Source organism: Sinohyriopsis cumingii, chromosome 8 (assembly GCF_028554795.1).
Source record: "Sinohyriopsis cumingii isolate HCF-2022 chromosome 8, ASM2855479v2, whole genome shotgun sequence".
Classification (NCBI taxonomy): Eukaryota; Metazoa; Mollusca; class Bivalvia; order Unionida; family Unionidae; genus Sinohyriopsis; species Sinohyriopsis cumingii.
The window spans coordinates 8,331,397-8,351,393 of record NC_142968.1 but is presented as its reverse complement, the minus strand read 5'-3'; the positions used below and the strand labels follow the sequence as shown (position 1 = coordinate 8,351,393).

The following is a 19,997-nucleotide window of genomic DNA, read 5'->3' as shown; positions in this document are numbered from 1 at the left end:
ATGGATATCTTCGTAGCTGGGATAATTGAGATTGTTGTTACTCACTCAATTCATTCATCTGTATGCGTGGTTGTGAGTGACACCTTTACAAGTAAATCACATGACTTTGATGTTGTAATGAAAACTTGTTGACACATAAAGTAAAGGAGTGGGACTTGAATCAATCGGAATAACAAAGAAGATGGTTTTAATAGGGATAACGAAATTCAACCTAGGCTACTTGAAATTATTGTTGTTTTCACAGAGACACAGAGAAGGATGTGTGTATTAGTTAACTATAGAGCTAAATGCATCTTTTTTTATGAATTCAATTAAAGGGAATGGAATAAAAGAAAAGTTCAAAGGCATGCAAATCCTATTTTTGTAAAGAGTGAATGGTCACTGTCATGTGTCAAGTCAGCTGATTTCAAGCGACACTCAAACACTGCTGTAAATATTACTGTGTATTAAGCATTATAATTAAACTACCTTAGCTTATCCAATACTCATTCCCAGATGTGATGAAGGAAAGCAAGGCATACAAAATGAGTACTTGGTGAATAAAAAGCTTTGTTTCACAGATACCATTTATGATGGAGACAAGTTCAAGGATTTGTAGTGTTAAGAAGAAGTTTCACTATTACTTGCAGAGACATCATGGCATCAATCTGCAACTAGTAGAACATTAAAAAAATTGAGTTTTGATTTTGACAGTTATTCATGAGTTAAATGTCCCCAGTATTTTTAATAAAGGAATCTTGTCTTATTATCAGTAAACAACAACAAATGAGTAAACAACAACAAATGAGTAAACAACAAAATGCCTCTTATTTTCACTCCTTCTGTCTTAGACTGTTAGAATTGCAGTGAGATAATATCAGCATCATGATCATCAGCATCATGTCAATCATTGAAGTACGCTTAAGGAGATGTAATGTTCTCATGTGCGCAGACATAAAAATCATAAAAAGACAAGTTACATAACTTAAAAATTTAGAAAAAGGAAGAAATCAGATCTGCAAAATGATAAATGTTTTACAAATATGCATGTATGGTCACCTATTTTCAGGAGCCTGCTTTTAGAGAATTGGTCAGTTATAAAGGTAGAACATATTATATAAATTTCAGGTGAGCATGAAAACCACGTCCAAGCCACTCAACCAACCTTTGATGAGTTAGGTATTACAGTAAAAGGGACAGAAAGAGAGAGTAATCAAAGACAGTGGATGTCATCACAAGAAAAGGTCATCACCTATGAGACTTGTAGCAGTTCTAGCTCAGGTGAGACATGGAGGAAGCGGCTGTATTTGTTGAATGTTTTAGAATGAGGTTTGATAAGAATCTTGCATGGGACAGGGTAGGTGCAGCAGATACAAATGCAGTCCCAACTTGTTATCACAAAAAAGTATGGTTGTGTTAGCTAATTGTAGAGGACCATTGAAGCTAGAGATAGCCACATGCATACTACAATTTATTTTATAGAACTGTTGATGTCTGACCAGCTGTCAGTGATTGTATGACAGTCTACACGTAGGTGGCTGAAATTTTGAATTGGACATGGGGAAACATGATAAATATCTCTCAAGGTAGACAGTCTGTAAAATGACCAATTCCATACTTAACAGTTTTGTGTATTAGTGGGTCTTTCAAACAGTTGTTGGAGTGTCAGAATGGAATACTTATGATGATGCTGGTGACATGGATGTTTGACAATCATTTAACTGGCCAAAATTCTCTCAAGTAGACATTTTAATAATATCGATAATAGAACAGGGGTCACATTTGTAAAAAAATTTAACAAGATGTATCATCAGATATCTTAGTGAACTGTCCTTGCATTTACACGTTAAGTAGATTCAGTCAGATAAGCAATATCAGGCCCACTTTGACCTCTTGTTTTTATTCCATCTATCATGAAACATCTAACTTAAATGTGAAGATTCCCATCATATAATGAACATGATATTATTGAAATGTGCTTATAGAAGCAATATTTAATATCAGTCATTGAAATGTGCTTATAGAGGCAATATTTAATATCAGTCATTGAAATGTGCTTATAGAGGCAACATTTAATATCAGTCATTGAAATGTGCTTATAGAGGCAACATTTAATATCAGTCATTGAAATGTGCTTATAGAGGCAACATTTAATATCAGTTATTGAAATGTGCTTATAGAGGCAACATTTAATATCAGTCATTGAAATGTGCTTATAGAGGCAACATTTAATATCAGTTATTGAAATGTGCTTATAGAGGCAATATTTAATATCATTCATTGAAATGTGCTTATAGAGGCAACATTTAATATCAGTAATACATTATCTGTTACTATTGCATAGCTTAATTAATTTTTTATTGCAACGACAGAAAATATCCTTAAATATTTGATGCTGATTGATCCTCCCATCGAGTGACTCTAATGTTCTGAAGTCCACCCTGTAATAATCTTCCCTATGTGCACTAATCCTGATTCTTTTCCTTCGAGCCATAGTTTAGACGGATTAAAAAGATCGCGCTTTGTACATATTTGCCTTGTCTTTGAGCATGAATCACAAATTATGCATTTTTCATTATGACATTATGATTATAGTTATAAATTACTTTTAATTACAGTATCATGATTCCTGTTCAGAATTGTCTCACTTGAGAGTTTTTCACATACCGCATGTATAGGCTTCCTACCACTCATAGAGGTTTCTGGGTATATTTATTGTCATTGAGAATTATTTGTATTAGTCTTTTTTTTCCAGGTAAGTATGTAGATTTCACCAGCTTGCTGGATTGGTTTGTGGCCTGATCTTGATACTTTTTTAGTACTATTATTCATATCATTTATAGTCACTTATTCTGACTTTCCCATAAGGAGGTTGTACACCAGTCATTTTGTTCATAAGTGTATTAGTGTTGAACACCTATTGATTCATATAAAGTCGGCATAGGATGGTATTACTTATTATTATTTTCATTTTAGCAATCTTACTAATCTGTTATCTTGCTAACTTTTCATCTCCAGTACTTGCATAAGTATGGTTGTCATACTTTATTAAAACATATTATTTGTTGTTTAATAATTACTTTTCAGCCTATACTAGGTTTAGAACTGATTTTTTGTTGAAGTTGAAACATCAGTGATTGTTGTTGTTGTTGAGTTTAATAATAGCAGTGTGTGCACAATTGTGCATGTGCCACTTTCTTCTGACTGCACCGCAGCCTGCTAGTTGTTCCTGGGGAAGGGAATGGTGCCACCTCCCCCAGGCTTTTATGGGTTCAAGGAACCCTGATAGTTTGGCCTCAATCTGTGAGTCCTTAAAGGTCCCTTACAGTTGAATGGTTGACTGTCATTAGTGGGAAGGAGAGCTCAGGAATAGTTCTGGTTGGTTCACATCGATGGGTTCTTGTTGCATTTGCCGGGTGTTTCTTGGAAGTTTTTTGTTGTCTTTTTTTCTTTTTTCTTTCTTCTTCAAAATGTTCTAAAATGGGTGGGTGTTATATGCTGTTTATAGTGATTCCTAGTAGAAATCATGTATGAAGATAGATTTTCAAGGTTATTATGGTATTACTAGTCGAGGTGTTTAGGGTGTGCTTCCTATGTTATGTTCTTTATAATTTTTTAGATATTGCCTACTTAAGTTATTTATTTATTAATGTTTTTAGAGATTGAATGTTGTTTTTACTTTATTAGCAAGAGACCGGAGTCCTAGCTGATTACTAGGTTCGTTAAGGACATCTAGGACATCCAATTTTGCGGTTTCCTTAGCTTTTGATAGGTGCTTCATAAGTGAATTATTTATTAATATTTTTATAAAATTGAATATGTTATGGATTTTTATGTGGGGACTTCTAAATTTATTTAGCTAGTTACTGGGTCTTTTGGTTTTTTGGGGATAGTTATATTTTGTTCCTAACTCCTGCTGAGTCTATGAATTTAATTATATTTTTATATGCTGATTGTTTATTTCTATTAGAGTCCATAAGATTCCTGGAGGACGTAAATAATCTTTCGGGAATCAAATACCTAATGATATCGCCCAGTGGATCTTAGACCTCTGGGTATGTGTGTGGTGATCCAATCTCTTTTTGGTTTTTGATAAATATTTTCCTAGCAGGTTGATATTTTGGGCATATATTGAATATGTGGTGTAGATCTTCGGTGGTGTGGCAGTTAAAGCAGTTAGTGGTTGCTGGTTTGGTCCTATAAACCTTCCAAAACTGTTTGCTAGTTTAGTTTTTCCAGTTTTTATCCTGTTTATGGCTTTTCTGGTCTAAATAGATACCCTTAGGTAGCTGTATGTTCCTATCTACATTTTTGGGGGTTTCATGGTGCTTTTTATAAGTGGTTGTTTCAAATTCTTATATGGAATGATACCATGATGGTGAGATCTTGTTGTTTGAATTACCTTTTTCTTTAAAGTCCATATATTTACAGTGTAGTGTCACAAAAAAACCTGCATAGATGTTTTCTGTAAATTATGTCACAGATTTTGCTTGCAGCAATGTCTAATCATGGAGTTGGGAGGTGTGGGGGCAAGAAAGACTTTTGGGACACCCAGCCCACCAAATTGAATGTAGCCTGTATTGACTGTAAAAGTGCAGATGGTTGTCCCTTTTGCAGTCTGTGGTCTGGGACCATGACAAACATAGATGAACTTAACAAGGGCAAGGAAGAAAGCACCTTCATTTTCTTTTTTAGAGTTTGTGTAATTTTCCATATTTTATTCCTTCAGAGAAAGAATAGAAAAGTTTCTTCAGAGGCACTTGGTGTTCCTGAGACTCGTTCCTAGGGAATGAGCTAGAGAGTGAGTTGCGGAGGAGGGGAGGAGCGTCATCTTCTCAAATTCCATATGGCAGAGTTTGCACAATCCTGCTAGGGAGGCAGAGCCCCAGAAAACCTCAGGACTAACCACTGCCTCACAGGAAGCTACTGGCAAGCTTTCTCACACACATTGGGCAAATCCAAAGCTCAAACCCATGTGGACAGAAGTGAGATGCCTTGGTTCACTGGACCACCAGTTGTTCCCTCTAGTAGAAAAGCAAGTTGTGTCCCACCCACCCATCTGTGAGGTAGGAGCAACACCATCTGCTAGACCACTGATTGGCATCAGCTGAGAATCAGATGCCACCATCCACACCAGTCAGGGCTGAACAGCATGTTTTGAGCCTGTGGACTTAATAGGATACAGAGCTATGATATAAACATGGGTGAAAGTTCTTTTATATGATGGAAATTTCATCATCAGAATGTCCCCAAATTGTGCAAATCCATCAAGTTTTTTGGGGTGGGTGGGTAGGTGGTCAAAGTGGTTGGAAAGCATTTAGTAGGGAAAAAAATCAATGTTTAGAGATAATAAATTTTAAACTTACACTTTACTGTTGAGTGAGCAAACAGAAGTTTCATTGAGGTATTCAGTTCTCACTCAAGGCTCCTCAGATGTGTTCTGCTGAATCAGTTCACTCCAAAATTCAGTTCCCTTGAGAGAATCCCACATGGTCACTAAATTCCACTGCTATTCAATTCATACTTTTGTCTCAATCGTACAATAGCAGAAAGATTGCAATAAATTATTTGAATAAGACACATCAACTGATTCTATACGTCCCTGCATATCATTCTATCATTTTTTTCTCTATTCCCCTCCAACCCCATCCTTTGCATCATATAAAGATTTTTTTTAACAACAATTTGTTGCATTATCTTGGCCTGGTAGTTGTCAGTCAGGATGATTGAAATTTTGCCATGCTGAATTTGCAGAGAATAATTGCACTTTTTTGTCTTCTCTCCAATTCAGTACGGATGTATAAATGGCTAAAAGCCATCCCCTTTTCTCTGAGCGGAAACTTCAAATCATAACCATCTTCTCCCAACAGCTTGTCCTTGATGGAGGAAAATGTCTTGTCTACTTAAGCAGCTTTTTTCATTATATATATATATATATATATATATATATATATTGAAAAAAGCTACTGAAGTAGACAAGATTTTCCTCCATCAAGGACAAGCTGTCTATATATATATATATATATATATATATATATATATATATATATATATATATATATATATATATATTGAAACAAACTGCTGAATTAGACAAGACATTTTCATCCATCAAGGACAAGCTGTGTACCACGTTATGTGGCTATCTTGAAAATCTTGTTGCTTTCCTCCTGAATTGATTGTTGTATCACTAGATGGTTTTCTTGAAAATATATATCTAGTTTGCCGTAAATGAAAATTATGGCAGCCCCATCTTTAAACTCTTATTATTGCTGTTTCTCCTGAATGGAAAGTTGTGTCTGCATAGGGTTTTCACTAGATGACTCTACCGCTCTGGTGGCCTAGTGGTTAGAGCATATGCCTTGGATGCATAAGGTTGCAGGTTTGAACCCCAGCCGAGTCATACCAAAGACTTTTAAAAATTGTACTAACAGCTTTCTCGCTTGGTGCTCAGCATTAAGAGGTAAGTGTTAGGACTGGTTGGCCTGGTGTCAGGATAATATAATTGGGTGAGACATCATGCTACATGTCTGCAGCATGATGCCCCCATGCTAGACATCACTATAAACTGTTGCACTGCAGACATCATAGTGATATGACTATAAAATTAATGATGTCAAGATGAATCTAAATGAAAATTTTACAATTTTTACCTCCAGTATAGTGCCACCATAGCTATCTTGAAAATCCTGTTATTTCTACTTCTCATGGATTGATGTCAATATTAACATCAGATTTCTTATAATGTCTTGTTGGTCCTAAATGCCAGAAAGGCAGCCATCATGAAAATATTGTTATTGTTATTACTTTTAAATGGGAAGTGATATGAGGTTTTCACCTGAAGACTTAAAATCTCTAGGAAGATTATATGAAAATGGCACCAGTTCTATAGCAAATATGGCTCTCATGGTTGCCATTTTGAAAATCTTGCTATTGCTACTCGTGCTAGATTGATGTTTCTGTCAGAATGAGGTTTCCTGCAGAACACTTGTTTTGGTATCTAGTTGGTCCTAGATGATAACCATTGCTGATATAATATGCAATGTGGCCAATATGATGTCACTCTTAGAAATATTTTTGTTGCTACAGAACAGAATGGTTACATTCACATCGGGCTAACACCAGTAGACTTCTGATGATGGCTAGATGGTCCTAAATGCTGATCTTACATCAGATATGGCCACCACAGGGGCAGATTTGGAAATCTGTATTACTGCTTAAGAATATCAGAAGTTGTTTTCAAACTTGACCATTATGAAAAGGAAATGGTTTTATTGTGCATTGATGAACATCTTTGGCAGCCAATAGAGTGTCAGTTCCCTTGAGGAATGTGCTGGGTTTTATTCTCAGATCACAAGTCATTTTGTTAAATGGTTTTAAATCCTTCCCTCCTTTTTAACTTGTATTGCATGTAATATGCTTCATTTAGTTTTTCCAATTACTGTTACTTTTTATTTGGTAGTTATCAAGTTAGTCGAGTTTCACAATTGTTCCCTATTGAATGCAGTTGCAGTTAATGTAGTTGTATCCCCATATGCAGATGATTCCCCTATTACTTAAGATAATTCTTAAATGCCATTGACAGCTACCTTTGATACTTCGAAGTTCCATGCAATGATCATCAGCCTTAATACTAAAATTAAAAAGAATTAGCTATTTGATATGGAAAAAAGAAAAATAACAATGAAAATGTTTGTTTGGAATATTTGTTATGTTAGGAAATGGATGTATTCACACTGCTTAGCACTGAATTCACAATAAATCTGGGAAAAGTGATAGAACTAAATTATTGCAACAGAATTTGTTGAAATAAAACTTGTGTTTTCACAGTGAACAAATTTGACACCTTTTGTAAAAATTGCTGCAATAATGAGCCTTTCATTAGTGTGTACTTAATTCATCCAAATGTGCCTAATCAAGCATTGTTTTATTTTTGTAACAAAATAATTATGGGATAAATCAAATGATAAGGTAAAAAGACTAGTTTATACTTAAGAAATGGTGACATGAAAATGATTAACATAAAAAGTGCATATGATTAAATAAAACAGTCTGAATATGGAAACTTACTTTGAATAGCTCTAAATTGAAAGTTAAAGTTGTTTATTTAAACACATCCAATAATCAGTGTTATTTTGTTTTAAAATTAAACGTTACAAAGATTTATAAAGGCTTGAAGTCAAATTTTGGAAAGGATGTTTTATTTAGTTTCCAAAATCTGTAAGAAAAATTTAAACCTGAATCATCGCAAGCATTTTTTGCGAAGAAAAAGGGCCTGAGAAATCAAGAGAGACATCCTTTAGTTAACTGAGAAATAGCAACGCTTGAGAGCTCCTGATGAAGTGTCTTGAACTTGAGTTCACAATATCACATGATTATTTCAAAGACAGGAGACTGCTGAGTATTTAACCAGGATATCTCAGGATGTTATGCAATTGTCCTGAGATAATCTTTGTTCGTACTGCTAACTAAAGATGTATAGGCTTTATAACACTTGTAATTTGATATTGCTCTGGCAGGTTCATATGTGTTTTACAAACAAAAATCTGATTTTTATAAATGTTTGCAATTTATTATGAACATCATTAGTCAGTTTGAAACAAAATTATGCCATATTTTTTACTTGTAGCATCTTTTAAAAAAAACAGCATAACTGCAGCATGTTGCAGATTTGTTTCTTCCATGTTGCAATCAATAAAGCTTACCTGATTTATATGTAATCTCCTGTATTTCTCATATCTGTCTGTATTAACACAAAGACAAAGGTGTTACAGAGTTGTGTATAATTTATTTTGCATGGAAGGAGAGCATTGTCATTTAAATTTCATTATTTGACATGATAGTATGATACTGCTAACAAGAAGGGAAAGAATTAGTAGGGATGCATATTTCATCACCATTAATTGAGATATTATCAAGCACTTTTCCTCCGTAGACTCCATAGACTCACTCAGAGAAACAGGTCATTCAGGTATGCAGTCCATCCACAAGGATGAGAAGAAGGCTGATCCAGAAGGATACAAGGCACAGACTGAGTAAGTCTGATTTTAAATATCAACAACCACATCTTAGAGACAAAATTTACATTTCCATTCATGTGCCCCATTGTAGATACAGGTCGTTTGCGAGAGCAAACCTGTCATTGAAAGAGCAAAGGGCCAAGGAAATAAAAATGTGTCATGTTTCAGCTATGGCTGAAGGAGAAAATTTTTAAAAGGTCTTGGCTTTTAAAAGCATTGTAAAGGTCAGCAAAGAATACAAACTCATTGACTTTAGAATTAAGTGCTAAGTTAACGTGACTTTGTCATCATTGTCAGCAAAATGGTCCTTTCTTTTACTTGTGAGACAACCATACACAATGAGTGCAGCAGGTCTTAAATTAGATATGATTTCTACATAAAGAATGCTATAAATTTCACACCTAATGTCTTCACTGAATGCAACAAGTCTTGCACTGGATAAAATATCTATACCATGAATGAAATCAGTCTCACACCAGACACAATGAATGCAGTCAACAGTAAATAATGTGGATTATATGGACTTTTCTAGCATACTTACCAACAGAATATCCCCCTGCCCAGATATGCAATTTATTCAGTATAAAGTTATCAGGAACATTAAGACAGTATAGTATGCATAATGATTGGGGTCTACAGAACTCCATCATGCTAATTCCCTTATGGATATAGCTTATTCTGACACAGTTATGTGATATATGTTTGACTTATTTGGGACAAATAGGTCACTTTTAAGCTGCTTATACCGTGCATATGTATTGAAGTGAAATGTTAGTCTATATAATATAAGTACCATACAAGTGAAAACAATTGTGATGCCTGCTTTGCCTACATTTTACATATAAGTGGGATGTAAGTTATTTATAGATAATATAAACCTTTATCAGTTGAGTAGAAGTGACCTATAAGTTCATGGACATTGTTGTTTCCTAAAAGCCACCTCAGGTTTAAGGTTTACTACAAATATGTACTCCAAGTTAAACAAAGATGCTACTTTTTGTTTTCTCTAAAATTCATAACTTCCATCAGATTAATTAATTTCAAATCAGCCAATACTCTGTCTGCTTTATAAACATGTTGGGGACATTCTTTTATCCATTGATTCTATGTAATAAGCATTATAGAGAGTTTCTCTGCCTTGCATTGCCTTTATAGTAATTTATGCAGTTTTACCAGAACATCTCATTTCTTGATATTGTGAATTTGCCCAGGCAGCATGGTCCATCTGTTTGTTGTGCCTCATGTGAGGTAGAGACTGCATGGTACATCTGTTTGTTGTGCCTCATGTGAGGTAGAGGCAACCTGGCCCATCTTTTTGTTGTGCCTCATGTGAGGTAGAGACAGCATGGTACATCTGTTTGTTGTGCTTCATGTGGGGTATAGGCAGCATGGTCTATCTGTTGTGCCTCATGTGAGATAGAGGCAACATGGCCCATCTTTTTGTTGTGCCTCATGTGAGGTAGAGACAGCATGGTACATCTGTTTGTTGTGCCTCATGTAAGGTAGAGGCAGCATGGTCCATCTGTTTGTTGTGCCTCATATGAGGTAGAGGCAGCATGGTCAACCTTGTCTGAACTGCATTTTCAGATAAGGGTTGTCTGCTGCAGTGCGGAACCTGTTTATTCTTGAAAGTTTTCTGGATTTGAAAAAAACTTGAGTAGAGATCTTGATTCTGTCCAACATTTGTATGATTTTCCCAGATTTTCCCTACATTTTAAATAAAATAATCCTACTTTATCATTAATCTTTTCCTAAAAGAGTGCTTGAAATCATGCATGCTTTGTATTTGATCAGACTGATTCTCTCATTCTTATACTCATGCAAGCATAAGCTAGGTTCTCAATTAATATCTCTGACCTTTATCACATAATCATTTGATGTTTGTCATTGTCATTGGAAGTGCATATTTGATCTAACTTTGCTTTGGCACTCATATAAACAAAATGTATTCATGGAGAAATCACTTATATTTATCTTACCTCATATAAACAAAATGTATTCATGGAGAAATCACTTATATTTATCTTACCTCTATGCGTGTTTTTATCCTCACCTTAGATTCTTTTTTATATCAGTACATAATTTGTCATCCCAAAGTTTTGTATTTGTCTTATATCTAATTATCTGATTCATTCTTTCTTTGCCTGTGACATATTATCCATTCTTTTTTTTTTACTAAATAGGGTTTGAATTAATATTAATAGTAACACACTTGATGACCTTACTTAAATTGGTTTACATGTAGTATGGAGTCCACCCTATATTCTAGCATGGTTTAAATGTTATCTTATAGAAGTAAAGAAACTCAGCTCAGTTCACAAAAGAATGTGGACATAAACTTCATCCAGCTACAGCATACAGTAAATATGTCATGGAATTCTGTTTTAAAATGAAATTTATTTGTCTTCTGTAGTCCACCATTCCACATCAAATAATGAAAATAACCGGTCACAAATAAATTACAGTAAATATGGGAATGGTAGAAAATGCTAACACCAATAATGTTTCAAATGGTAAACTAAATGCAGCTCCTCTGGTGCCAAGAATAAAAGACTGTTTGGGAAAATATGATTAAGATTATTTTAGGGCTGAATTGTTTAATATTTAATAATGTTTCATGTCATTATTCGTGATATTTCTGCTTATTTTTCAGTGGTGCGGAAACCTTTGGAGAGTCCATGAAGGAGGAACCAAACTCTGATGATGATTACAGTGAACCCCTCCTTAGCAAAAACTTCATCCCAAAGTGAAGTAAAGACAAAACATGATAAATGGTTTGTATTCTAAACAGTTATATCTCTTTAATGTGCACAGCTTTATAAAGTATTGTCAAGTTAGAGGTACATGTATCACTTCTATGGCAGTATTGTCAAGTTAGAGGTACATGTATCACTTCTATGGCAGTATTGTCAAGTTAGAGGTACATGTATCACTTCTATGGCAGTATTGTCAAGGTAGAGGGACATGTATCACTTCTATGGCAGTATTGTCAAGGTAGAGGGTCATGTATCACTTCTATGGCAGTATTGTCAAGGTAGAGGTACATGTATCACTTCTATGGCAGTATTGTCAAGGTAGAGGTACATATATCACTTCTATGGCAGTATTGTCACCTATCCTGTCTGTGTTTGCATGAGGCTTTGTCATTGATGTTTATTTTTGTATAACTGTTGTATATTGTGTCTTGAAACTTGTTGAGGGACATCCATCTTTAGGAGTAGCAAAATTAGGTCACATTTATCATGCTCCAGTGATAATGCAACTTTTGAGACTTTTACATAATATACAGTCATCATACTTAATATATGCATTAATTTTAAGGAGTGATATTCATGTTTGAAACAATTTGGCCACAGTGACCTACTTTTCTTGCCCTATGTGGACTTTGTGACTTTTAGATTATGCTGAAGCAGAACAGGAAATACATAGCATTCCAAAGAATTGTTATGCGGAAGGAGTTGCTTTCTCATGCAAGAGGGTTTAAGGATTAAGGAAGCTTTACTGTCCCAAATTATAGGAGAAATTAAAATTTACGACCCAAACACCCCCATTATCATCGAGACTTCAAATATGTGATTGACATCTCTTATCTAAATTACTATATGATGCATTTGCCAATCACAAAGAACATGAATGTTCCAAACGGAACAAATGTCTGTTGAAAAATTCATCATTGAGAGTCAGCCACGAATTATAATGCTTAAGCAATCAGTACAATTAATTATTATTTGTACTGATAATATAGTCATATGATAATATCTTAAAAACGTTTCTTATACCAATTAATGTTACCTCTGTTTACATTGCATTATCTTGATTTGGTCCTGGCTGTCCATCTTTCCTGGTAAATTGTGAGCAAGATTGTATAATGTAGACAAATGAGGAACATATTTATAAGCAAATGTAGATTGATCTGATTAGAGTGTTGACTGTTGACCATCAGACTTTAATATTAGCTATTCTTCATATGGACTGGATGAGCTTATCATCTGGCCTGTTGCCTGTCATCTATCCATTCATTAGCTTAATTTGTTATCACTCTTTCTCATAAGTTACTTAGAGAATTGCCATGAAACTTTACACATATGTACATCATATGGTCTAGGTGGATGCCACTTCACCAGAATGGATGGTTATATCAACATGAGGTTTTCACTAAAATAGTTATGACACCGTGTATGCCTTAAATGAAAGAGTTGATGACCTGTTGCATGGCAACCATCTTGAAACTGTTTCCATCACTACTCCTGAATGGAATTATCAGCATGGGCTTTTCACAAGTAAACTTGTTATGATGTCTGTTGGGTCATAGATTGGATATAACTATATGATGTTAAGGATATATTTCCTTGCCTAAACCAATTTTAGAAGTAAACCATTTAGTTTCATGAGGAAAGAGGCATCCTCAAGAAACATCAGTGTATTTTCACCAACAAAAAACAGAAAAGAAAAGATAAAAGAAAGACAAAGGGGTTAGGGGCATGTACTAAATAGGTAAGAGATCACTGTTTGAGAACTTGCATGCAGTTTCCAACATTATTTTGACTAGATCTAAAAAAATGATCTGCTACTGTAAATGGGAGATTATGTTTGGCTATAAAGTTTTGGCAAACAATTTCATAGCCTATAGCGTATATATTTCTCTCATTTGATGCAGATTCCACAAAGATGGATTTCGTTATGATGTATTTTTTTGTCATGTTGAATATGATTTAATATGCTTAACGTTCTTGCCACTCTAGCAGCTTTTAAAAGCAGCTTTATGGGAAGAGCAGCATGCATACGAACCACTGATATTCCCGTTTCCATCAATCTTGGAATTTTGTGTGATATTTATATCAGGTTGCATTGATTCTAGGATGTTACCACTGGGAGATGATGCTAAAAAATGGCATTAAACTCATAACAATAACAATGTGTAGGCATCTCGACAAATTTTAAATGCCTAAGACAAACAGACAGTAATGTCGCCCTCTTAGAGGCCCCGAGTGGCCGAGTGGTCTAAAGCACTCTCTGTTACGGATCACTGCCATCTCACATGCGCTGGTTCAAGTCTCAGATTTAGCCAATGTGGGTATGTGAGAAAGCTTGCCATTAGCTTCTCGTGGGTCGGTGGTTCTTTCTGACGTTTTCCCAGGTTCTTCCTCCACCATTAATACTGGCCGTCATGTATAGCCTAGCGTGTGCTGCAAAATGGTGTTAAACTCAACAACAACAACAACAACAACATCGCCCTCTTAGCACGAGGGTTGGTTAATTGGGTTTGGCTGGCGTTATCCAGAAGATGTCCTCCCTTGATATTATAGCCCGGTGGGAGTGAAGAAAAATGTAATTTCAGCAGAGAACTGAGCGAGAATACTGGGAAGAAATAAACAATATGAGCACCCTTATGACAAGAAAATAACAAATTTAATCAGAACAAATTAAAACGGCAATTACACTTCAAGTTGGATTATCTAAGTAGAATTTAACTAGTGTGTCCAATTTAGATTTATTAAATTATCATAACGAGAGGTGAAAAGAGTGCAATGTCCACGATCAATTGCATCACCTTCATTCACTTTGACCGTATATCAATGTATCCTAGATCATCCTTCCTAAACTCTAGATTCTGCCCCTTCATGGACTTCCTGATCCTTTTATTCTGACCTCCTCCTTCTTACTTTCTTTTCCCTGTACTCCTGTCTTCGGACTCTCTCGTCTTCCTCTCTCAATCTGTTCCTTAAAAGGCAAATTTACCCCATAATTCCGTATGCCTTCTATATAGAGGCACATACAATTCACTTAGTGTTATTCAGAGCATGTTGCTATGCACACACCGTGTAAATTCTGACTTAGTATGGTAGGCCATTGACCATGGTTTCCAGTGGCAGGTCTTAAATTACCACATAAACGTTACCAAATATTACCATATTATTTTACATATGATGAAATTTAGAGATTCCAAAGATAATCGCTAGGCATTCCCTTTCGGTAACAGAATAATTACGCTGTACTGGCGATAACTTTGTGCTGCCATAAACAACCAGAAATAAGTTCCCATCATGTTCCTGCAGCAAAACGGCACCAAGACCCCTGTCAGAAGCATTGGTATGTAAGTAAAAGTCCTTTGTCAAGTCCGGTAGTCTCACTATGGCGTCTGACGTCAACCTATCCTTCAACATCTGAAATGCTCTCTCATAAGCGCCTGTTCAAATAACTTTCGTCGGAGCCTTCTTCTGGACTAAAACAACTGGTGAACTAAACGCAGATTCAGCTGGTTTGATGACCCCTAAGTCAAGCATAGTTCTAATTTTGTCCTGTACAGTTTATAACTTCGCATGAATTAGTGGATAGGGTTTCAGTTTCACAAGTATTTCTTGCAGCAGCTTCAAACTGAACTCTTCCAAATCTGTCATTCCTGGTCTTTCTGTCATGGAGTATCTCCTCCACCTCCTCACGCTGTTCTGACTTAAAGGACAACGTCGACGTAGGTTTCATCCCTTGTCAAAGGACAACTAGGAAGTACTTCCACCACTGCTCAGTTGTCATCAGGTTCTTCAGTCACAACTGTAGCAACCACAAACTCAGTGGGTGTCTCCCTTTCATGATAGCATTTAAGAAGGTTAACGTGGTATGACTTCTCTTTATCTCTTACCCAGATACGGTAGTTCTGTCCACCCTTCTTTTCCGTTACAACGAACGTTACTCTCTAGGATACTTGGAGTTTGTTGTGCTCCAGTTGTAACAACAACAACATTTTGTCACCCACTTCAAACATCCATTCCTTCACCTTCTTGTTGTAGTACTTGGCTTGACGTCCCCGTGCATCACAGAGATTCTTCTGGACCAAGTTGCAAACTTCCTCCAGGTTGTTATGGAGATCAGCAACATACTGATATGTTGTTTGTACTTGCTCAAATGCCTTTTCAGCTGTCCACAATTGTTTCAATACAGCCATGGGTCCTCTCACTGTCCTCCCATAAACTAGTTTGAATGGTTAAAATCCTGGACTAGCTTGGAGTACTTTGCAGTACACGAAAAGTATCATGGGAAGGTATCGATCCCAGTCCTTGGGTCTACCTTCGCACAACTTCTTCAGAGCTTGCTTCAACGTCCCATTGAAATGCTCTTCTAAACCATTGAACTGTGGTTGATATGGCATAGTAGTCAGGTGCCTAATGGAAAGTAACCGGTTCACTTCTTCCATCACCTGGCTAACAAACTTCATCCCTTGGTTGGTTAGTATCTCTTCAGGTACACCAACTCTTGACCAAACTCCTAACAAAGCCTCAGCCACCGTAACTGAATCAATGTTCTTTAACGCAATGGCCTCCAGATATCGGGTAGCATAATCGACATCATTAACATATATCGATTACCACTTTCCGATGCAGGCTTTATCGGACCTATCAAGTCCATTGCCACCCTCGAGAAAGGTTCATCAATCAGGGCTGGTTCCTATTGGCACTGGGCGATGTGAGGTCTTAGTGCCACCCGCTGACACTTGCCACATGACAGACAAAACCTCCTTATATCCCCATACACACCTGGCCAGTAGAATTCCCTCACTAACCTATCTCTTGTCTTTCCTACTCTCATGTGACTACCAAGTAAACTCTCATGTGCTAGCCTAAGCACTTCTTCTCTCTTGGATCGAGTTACAATCACTTGCTTATACCTCTCGAGTCCCTTACAGGCGTATCTATACAGATACCCCATTTCAGCATGAACTTTACCTCACCGTCTGGCAAGTTCCGCACGGACTCCTCCTTTGCAACGTATCCTGTTAAGGGTAGAATCTTCCTCTTGAAGTCTCCTTAATTCACCAGGTAGTGAATTATTTATGGGCGAAGTCGAGGGGTTCGGCGGCTTCGACCCTGACCTTTACTTCATAGACCTTGTCTCTATGGACCCCACGTGTATGGGTGTACACGTTATAGGATTACGTCGTGCGACAATCCGGACAAGCACACTGCTTGAATTCATCCTTTCACATATGGCGAATCAAGGTCAATGTAAACAACTGGGAGAGAATCTTTAGTCCTATTAGCAAATTGGACTTCCACTGTCTCACCTTATAATCTGCAGATTTGACAAATTTGCTATCCACCAAGGCTGGATAACTACATCCGGTTTCATACAACACGGTAGCCTTCTCTCCATTTACCGTAGCTGTTGCTGTATTAGACTATTCTAGTGATTTACATCTTCTACCAATGCCTGATGTCACTGTGTTTATCGTGGGACGATATTTCCTACAGCTTTTGAGGATATGGCCAGCTTTGTTGCAGCCATAGCATACTACTTCAGCTTTCTTAGTAGGGATACCCTTATCTACCCCTTGGGTCTTTCCTGGGCCATGGAACTGATCACAGCTGGGATTATCAGCCCCTGGCTTCCCACCATTTTGACCATTCCACTTATGAGGTGTCAGACCGTTAGCTCTTCCAAGGTCAGAGGTGCTGGGTCGATCCCTGCCACCCCAGGTGGTTGGATGAGAGTATGCACTCATATCACTCTGCCATCATACTGATATCTTCTAAGGTAGCGAAATCATGCTCCGCTAAGATTACGATCAGGTCTTTCCGATACGTACTGAGGACATGTTCTTTCGAGTTCTTATCATATACCATTTTAATCCATTTATCAAAAAGCATGTGTACTCGATGATGAAATTACGCATCTCCGTTGTTCACTTAGACAACTCTCTGAAAAGTTTGCAAAAACTTTCAGCCGACAGCTCGTAGTGCTTTAATAGTGCTTTCTTGAGAGCGTCATAATCATCTACTTCAGTCTGTGCCATATTATGATATACATCATTAGCAGCTCCTTGCAAAAATGCAGAGATATTAACGACCCACTGGTATTTGGTTATATGGTGGATTAAACCTAACTTCTCAAACTGAGTTAAAAAGTTATCGATGATTTTGTCTCTGTCATTAAAGATCGGCATTGTTATCTGGATGATACGTCTGTCCTCTGATCCTTTGCATGTGGGTTCTGAATGTTCATTCAGTTCTTCACCCCTCCTAGATTCCGCTTCGATCTTTTGTCTTTCCATGGCTGACATATGTTCTCTCTCCATGGCTCTTTCTTCAGCCTGGAATCTGGCTAACTTGATTTCTCTTTCTCTTTCTCTTTCTTTTTCTTCGGCTTGTCTACTAATTTCTCTCTCCTCTGCTTGTTTGATTCTTTCCCTTTCTGCCGACTGTTATTCTCTGAGACTCTGCTCTACAAATTCCGCTTATTAGGTCCCCTTCATAACCTAATTCATCTCTACCAAGAGATTTAAACTCTCTGACCAACTGCCTATCAGTTGCCATTCTAGTATACTCGACTGTGTCACCAACCAGTTTACTTATCTTAAGTATCTATTAACTCTAACTGCCTTACAAGAAACAGCTTCCTTAACTCATTCGGCCCCAGCACTGTTTTCAGTATCTCCGCTACTGTGTCTAGCTGCTTGTGCCTCAGAGTTTTTACCTGTTTGAAAATCCACAAAATTTTCACCACTTATTTCAAATGAATTTGTCTACACAGTGTTATATTTTTTCCCTATTTGTCCAGGTCTTTCACAACTTATTTATACAGTATTTACAAAATTATGTGCAATGTTTATCCGCAAGAACTCTATCATCATCGCTGTCATCATCCTCATCTTCGGACGATTCAATCTCAGAAATGTCTATGTCCGAATCTAAATCTCACAAAATATCCAACTGCCGAATATATCTTTCCTCAGCTTGTTCAATATTTTCAAGATCAAACCCGAGAAACTCAACATTTTTGCTCTCATCAAAAACCATCCGCCATCATTTACAATTTTTCATGATCAGAACATGTGTTGTTAAACCGCTCTCAAACAGTAGCCCTTTGGTTCTAAACAATGCAAATTTCCACAAATGAAAGTAAAATCATTTCTGATTGGTTTAATAGTTGTTTAGTTCTTGGAATAAACCATTTCTAACCAATCAGAGACATTGTATCTAACACATTCATCACGCCTGAAGATGGGATCAGCCATTGAATGCAGTAAACAATTCACGCCTACAGACGGGATCGGGGCCAAATGAGTTAAGAATACTTACCCGTATTCTAATCCAAATAAAGTCATAACTTACAGTCTTACTTCAATTACACTAATGCAACCTAACAGCGTTTGGCAGTACCAGATTCTGAATTCCTCTCTAAATTCAGCTTGCTCACACCAACAATGTGCAATTGCTTCTTCAGGACTTCCTTAATTATCTCTTCTCACAAGTTTAACTAAAGGCAATATTTCTTTCTGAATTACTTTTAATTCAGACAATGACCACGCTATCAAAGCAATTCAGGTACGGAATCATAATTTCTTACAATGTCATAACATACATTATATAAATATCAAGCAATGGCATGCACAAACTGCATAATGCATAGATATTGACTAGATTCACTCTTGCAATATTTTGCTTAACCAATAACCAAATTTAACACTGCTATGGTACTCTAATTTCTATCCAATATCCTACTCAGCCTCTGTCACTCACACCTTTCAAAATGATCCCAGACGATAGACTCCACTTTGTAACGTCTCCCTCTTAGTAAGAAGGGTGGTTAATTGGGTTTGGCTGGCATTATCCAAAGGATGACCTCCCTCGATATTATAGCTAGGCAGGAGTGAAAGAAGAATGGAATTTCAACAGAGAACTGAGCTAGAATACTGGGAAGAAATAAACAATACAAACCCCCTTTTGACATTAAAATAATAAATTTACTCAGAACAAATTAAAACGGCAATTACACTTCAAGTTAGACTGTCTAAGTAGAATTTAACTGGTGCGTCCAATTTGAATTTATTACATCATCATAATGAGAGGTGAAAAGAGTGCAATGTCCACAATCGATTGCATCACCTTCATTCACTTTGACCGTGTGTCAACGTATCCTAGTTCATCATTCCTAAACTCTACGTTCTGCCTCTTCATGGACTTCCTGGTCCTTTTATTCTGACCTCCTCCTTCTTTCTTTCTTTTC

The 19,997-nt window shown here is 36.6% G+C and overlaps 1 protein-coding gene across 7 annotated transcripts in view; it reads left to right on the top strand.

Moving 5' to 3' along the window:
* The window catches only part of LOC149792939 (uncharacterized), a 78,948-nt gene that overhangs the window by 48,602 nt on the left and 10,349 nt on the right, over positions 1-19,997 (top strand). For all 7 annotated transcript variants that reach the window (XM_089966787.1, XM_089966788.1, XM_089966789.1 and 4 more), the window contains 3 exons: positions 1,108-1,260; positions 8,915-9,014; positions 11,653-11,773. In XM_089966787.1, the coding sequence (XP_089822913.1) occupies positions 1,108-1,260; positions 8,915-9,014; positions 11,653-11,749 (350 nt within the window). In that variant the 3' untranslated portion in view covers positions 11,750-11,773. The remainder of the gene's footprint in view (positions 1-1,107; positions 1,261-8,914; positions 9,015-11,652; positions 11,774-19,997) is intronic.